We start from the raw sequence: 5,795 nt of genomic DNA on the forward strand, positions 1-5,795 counted from the left end.
AATCGGATCCAACCATGATATCCGAGACGCAGTGCGCCCCGCTCCGGCGATATTCCCCAAATACTCTCATTGCAGAGCGCGATGGCGAGATCTGGCGGCAAGCGAGGCGTGATGGAGCACCACTGCCTGAACCGATTCCGCCGCCGGCGACTCCTCGCCTTCCTCCGCCGCAACAGCCTCCCCGCCACCTTCGACGCGTACGTATTCCACGGCTTAATCTCTCGCTCTGTCTCGATCTGCTCCCCTTTTCCTCCCCTAGCCTAGCTGGTACTGATCGATAGATCTTAATTTCGGTCCAGGCTGAAGCACGAGACGAGCGTCTTCTTGGACGTGCGATTCCTGCGGCGCCTGGTGGCGGACGGCCGGTGGAAGGAGGCGCGAAAGTACTTGAGCCACTTCCTGCCGTGCCAGGACGAGATCGAGGCGCCCACCGCGCTCAGTTTTCTCACTCGCCTCAACGTTCTGGACGACCTCTCCCAGGGCAAGCTGGAGGGCATCGATTTGGCCCAAGATCTCCGGAACCAAATCGACGCTATCCCTTCCACCATGTTTCGCGAGGACCCGCACTACGCCTCGGCTGCCCGCACAGTCTTGTTCTGGCGCTCTCACCCGGCAAACTGGTCTCCTTCATCTATCATCTATCTAATTATCCGTTAGTTTCATTCATTGTTGTTTGAGCCTCTCGATGTTTCTTCCACACAGGGGTCCCGTGGACTGGCAGCTCATTAGGCGCAAAGCCGCGCAGGTTGTCAAGGACTTGGTCACGCGAACCCCCGAGTTCAGGCATCTGCTGCGGTTGCCGCCGTGTCCAAGCCACCCATGTTACACCATCCCCTTCGGGTTTGGGTAAGTGCAACATTCCCATCCTCAGTTATGACTTTATTATGTGGAAGATCCATTTTACTCCATCTGCATGAGAAGCCGCAGTTACAGTTAAACTTTTAACGGGCCTTTGTCGCGTTATCTTGTTAATTAATTTCAGGGGTTGCCGGAGGCATAAGAGGAAGAAGAACATAGGCCGGATGTCGGCATCTCTTCTTGCCCGTCGTTTTCTTCACAAAGAGAGGTATGTATATCGTGTGCACATAATTGATGCTCTCGTTGTTCCACTGTTTCCTAGTTTGTTGTAAAGTTTAGAGCTTTTAACCTCTTGCTTCATGCAGGCGTCATTCCTCACCAAGGACTCAAGGTTTCTCCCATAGACCATCGTATAATAATCAATAAGGATACCTGACTATTTGTGTTTATAACCATGCTAATTGATGATCGTATGTTTCAATTGCAGGTTCATCGTGTGAACCTATGGGTTTCGAGGAAATTATTGGTAAAACATCTGCCTTGGCTCTGTCCTTTCAGCATTTTTTGTGTAAATGCACAAGCTGTTTTTCTGAATGAATCACTTGAATTTCGTTATGGCCTTCGTTTGTTATAAGTACTCGCTCCGTCCCAAAATAAGTGTCTCAAGCTTAGTACAACTTTGTACTAGAGTTAGTACAAAGTTGAGACACTTATTTTGGGACGGAGGGAGTATGACATATTGCTTTGTTGCACTCTTCTATGAGAAGAACTGCTTTAGTGTATTTGGTTCGTTTGCTATAATAGCTTAAAGGACAGCATTTGTAACAGGCTTATAACATGCTGTGGGAAGAATTAGTCATGTCCGTTTGTTTTAAGTCGATTTATCCTGTGCAATCAGTGTTTTCAAAACTAGAAGTATGATACCTTTTTCAGTAGTCTACTTCCCAATACACCTAGATACTTTGCAAAAGTTCTCCTTTCTAGCAAAATCTTACAAGCCATGGCGCACAAACTTGTGTGTTTTCAGATGAAACTATGTTAGCTGGGAAGCTGGAGGTCATAGAACATTCAGATTCTTGTAGTGAAGGTAACATACCATCGTTTTCTCCATATAGAAGTTTATTTCAGCTACTTTCATTGTTGATGTTCCCCACTTACCTCTGTCTTTGTTTATTAGTTATATGTAGTCTATTCAGTAGTCACATTATTTGTTCCCACTTACAATCTGGACCTTTTATATCTTCTTGCTGTGCCCTGCAGTTTCCTAGACATCTGCAGGGTACTCTTTGCTAATGAACGAATGATGCTTGCCCTTTCCTTTCTAATATCAATAGCTAAACTCTTGCAGGCGATCCTGGTTCTCCTGTTGGGTTATCTATTGGTAAAAGTTTTGGAACTGCACCTGCTAATGCAGGTATACTCAACAGTATTTTTTCCAGTTGGTTGATCCTCGAACTTTTTCATTGCCTGTTACTTAATTGAATCTACTTAGTGATACTTCATCTTTTTCTTGTGCAGTCACAAAGCGTTTGAGTCAAGAATGTTCCGCTGAAAGTTCCAATGGTGCAAAACTAAAACCTACAACTGGGCAGTTTTGTCCGGTAAGTCACTCCTACACCTGGCAGTGTTCTTTTACTTATCAATTACGTTTCACATTCCAGTAAAAACAATAATGATATGTTTCACATTCCAAATCAATAACAATACAATGTGTCATTTAACCATTCGTGTCATTTAATACTGCACAATATACAAGGCGACCTAAAAATCGTGGTTTGCCATCAAGCTTGTTTAGTCATTGTGTATCATTTCTCATCTGTATCAATACACCAGGTTTATTGATAAGTTAGTACAATGTATGATTTCATATATCCTTTCTTGAGAAACAACAACAACAGCAAAGTATTTCAGTCTCAAGCAAGTTGGGGTAGGCTAGAGTTAAAACCCAACAGGAGCTACTAATCAAGGTTCAGACACATGAATAGGCTTTCCACACTCCTGTTCAAGCAGAAAACTTTGGGTATATCCCATTTTTTCAAGTCTCTTTTTATTTCCTCCTCCCATGATTTCAGCTTTCCCCTTCCTCTCCTCACATTATTATCGTGGCTTAGGATTCCACTATGTGCTGGTGCCTCCAGGGGTCTCCTTTGGATATGGCCAAACCACCTCAACCGGTGTTGGACAAGCATTTCTTCGATTGGTGCTACCCCTAGCCGATCACGTATATCATTGTTCTGAACTCGACCCATTCTTTGTATGACCACAAATCCAAACGCAACATAGGCATTTCCGCAACACACAATTGGTGAACATGTCGTCTTTTTGTAGGCCAACATTCTGCCCCATACAACATTGCAAGTCTAATCACCGTTCAGTAAGGGTGTGTTTGGTTCGCGTCAGCAGGTGGAACGTAATGGGTCCGTTCCGCACCAAGGGGTCATTCTTGTGTTTGGTTGGGTTGAGGAGTCGGAGTCCACTCGTTCCCTAGAACGGCATATTCCCCTTAGATCCGGAATGTGCTCATACCTCCAAATTGGTGGAACGACGTGGAATGCCTCACGTGTCTCACCTTCTCCCCGACTCTGCCCCTCTCCCTTGACCAAGCTGAGCTCCAGCCGCCACCCTCCCATCGTCTCCCGTCTCTCCCTCCAGCCACCGGCTCGTGCTGTCACTGCTCTCATTCCTGATGCCGCCCTCTCCCTATTGATGTTGTGGCGGCGGTGCACCGCAGATCTGGTGGAAGTAGACGAGCCGCAACAGCAACGGCCCGCTGGGCCCTGGTCTGCAACAAGGAACAGCCACAACAACGACGGCGCATGGGCTCGGCATGCCTCGTTGCCGTTCCCTACAACGGGCGTGTCGGGCCCTGGTCTGCAACAAGGAAGAACGGTAACAACGATTGTGTGTTGCCGTTGCCTAGGCGAGCGCGTCTGGCCCTGCCCCAGACAGGGAGCAGCAGTTGCTTGCTGCCGTATGCAATCATGGAGATTGGGCACCAATTTGCATCGATTTGGTGACTGTTTCTGTATGAGAGATTAGTGAAATTTGGTGCGTACCTGTGGACATTGGGTACCGATTTGCTGGCTGCTGTTGTATTCACCAATAATTTGCTTGGTGCTACTAAATTTTGAATTTTGATTCATCTGTTCGGTATCCGACATTGGAATTATACATCGTATTCACGTATGAGTGGTGATCTCACCATTCCTACCTAAAAGAGGTGAGGTGAATAATTTCATTCCATTCTATCTCTAAAACCAAACATCAAAATGTAAGCATTCCATTCCTCCGAAATATTCCTACCAAATAGAAAAACAGAACCGACCCATTCTAGTGGAATGGAACCATGGCATTCCATTCCACTTTGTTCCCGAACCAAACACACACTAAAACTTGCCTTTTAGCTTTTTTCAGAGAATGCCAGATGCTTGGCGCCACTTCATCCACCCTGTTTTGATTATATGGCTAACATCTTCATCAGTATCCCCATCTCTTTGTAGCATTGATACCATTCTTAGGCACCACTTGACCTCCCAAAGTCACTCCCTCCTCATGTGTAGTAGTGCCAAAGTCACATCTTATGTGTTCAGTTTTAGTTCTGCTGAGTCTAAAACCTTTGGACTGTCCGCCGCCACAACTTCAGTTTCCTATTTCCAGGTAACAACTCTTGTCAATAGATTTAGTATCCAATATCTTGGATCAGTAAACTCATGTCAGTAGATGTAGTACCAGGTGGGGAATTGCGTTTATTCAGTCTTAGTTATGGTGAGCAGAGCAGGGCCACCTCAAGTTTAGATGAACTAAACATTACACGTTATCAAAGGATTGTATCCAATATCATTATTGGCATGCGTACTTCTTGACAGTGGGGTGGTGGCTCTTTTTTTCTTTGTACAAGTCTGCTGCTCCATGATTTTGTGTGTAGCGTAGCCTTAGCTCACTGGTCTCCCCCTCTCTCCGTTTCACCCATAAGCACTCAACCACCTCTGTTTACAAACCATCATACATACAATGCAACATCTTTTTTTTCTTCTAATTTTATTTATTTATTTTTATCAGGATGTCGTCGATGCACGTTCTGGTTGGACGGTGGACGCCAATCATGTTTTAAATAAAATAGAAGCCCTCGGAGACATTTCAACTGCCATGGCCATGCTAGTGAATAAGACATGCACATATGGTGGTCCAGATCACACGATGTTCATGGAGAAAATATTTGAGCACGAGAAGATGATATTCGAACTGCGATTAGATTGCCAAAAAGCAAAAACTAAGAGGTTGAACTTCTCCATTGGCAACTTGAGCACCCGACAGAACTAGAAACTCTTAGCCGCTGCATCTATTGATCCACCTTGGTTTTGTTCTTTTGTACTTGCTACAAGTTATGGTGTATTGTTTTCTTATACGCTTTACCAGAAGAGCAATGGTGTCTTATCTTTTTGTAAGAACCTAATCATGCACTGGGGAGGATTGGTAGCCCGTACGTAGGACTGTAGAAAGCATGCAGAGTTTCTGCTCCGGGTGAGGCATTTCCACGAGCACCACTGCTGTGTTGTAAGGAAGCCGAGTTGGTTCGAGCAACACAGCCTTCCGAGATGCATGTCGATGTCAATGGATGGCCCTGGCCTGAGTTACGAACGACCCATCACCTTTCTCTTTACCTACTGTAAGAGCATCTTCAACAGGCGCGCTAAACAAGCGTCGCGCTGCAAATTTAGCCAGTTTAGCACGCGCGCAACCCGGCGGGTGGCTCCAGCGGGCGTGCAATAACTGCGCGCGCGGTATAAGGAGTTGGACGCGCGGTTGGAATCGCTATCTCGCGCGGTGCATTTGGAGCGCCCGCTTCCGTGCGCGGCATAGTCGAGCGCTCGCGCTGCACTCTGTCTTCTCCGCCTCCTACGCCCCCCGCGCGTCGGCGCCGGTGAACTGCACCCCATGGACGCATGCGCCGGCGCCCCGCTCACCCCATCCTATAGTCGTGACCCCTCCACCGCCAT

General features: G+C 46.6%; 1 protein-coding gene across 1 annotated transcript; it reads left to right on the forward strand.

Annotated features, from left to right (window-relative positions):
• Positions 1-6: 6 nt before the first annotated feature.
• Positions 7-5,236, forward strand: LOC119331811. Its single transcript, XM_037604982.1, has 10 exons — positions 7-197; positions 300-620; positions 703-846; positions 983-1,066; positions 1,164-1,189; positions 1,286-1,324; positions 1,826-1,885; positions 2,147-2,212; positions 2,317-2,399; positions 4,858-5,236. The coding sequence occupies exons 1-10, from the start codon at positions 82-84 to the stop codon at positions 5,116-5,118; spliced, it is 1,200 nt and encodes a 399-aa protein (XP_037460879.1). The 5' UTR covers positions 7-81; the 3' UTR covers positions 5,119-5,236.
• Positions 5,237-5,795: the final 559 nt, after the last annotated feature.

This window comes from Triticum dicoccoides, chromosome 7A, assembly GCF_002162155.2.
Source record: "Triticum dicoccoides isolate Atlit2015 ecotype Zavitan chromosome 7A, WEW_v2.0, whole genome shotgun sequence".
NCBI lineage: Eukaryota > Viridiplantae > Streptophyta > Magnoliopsida > Poales > Poaceae > Triticum > Triticum dicoccoides.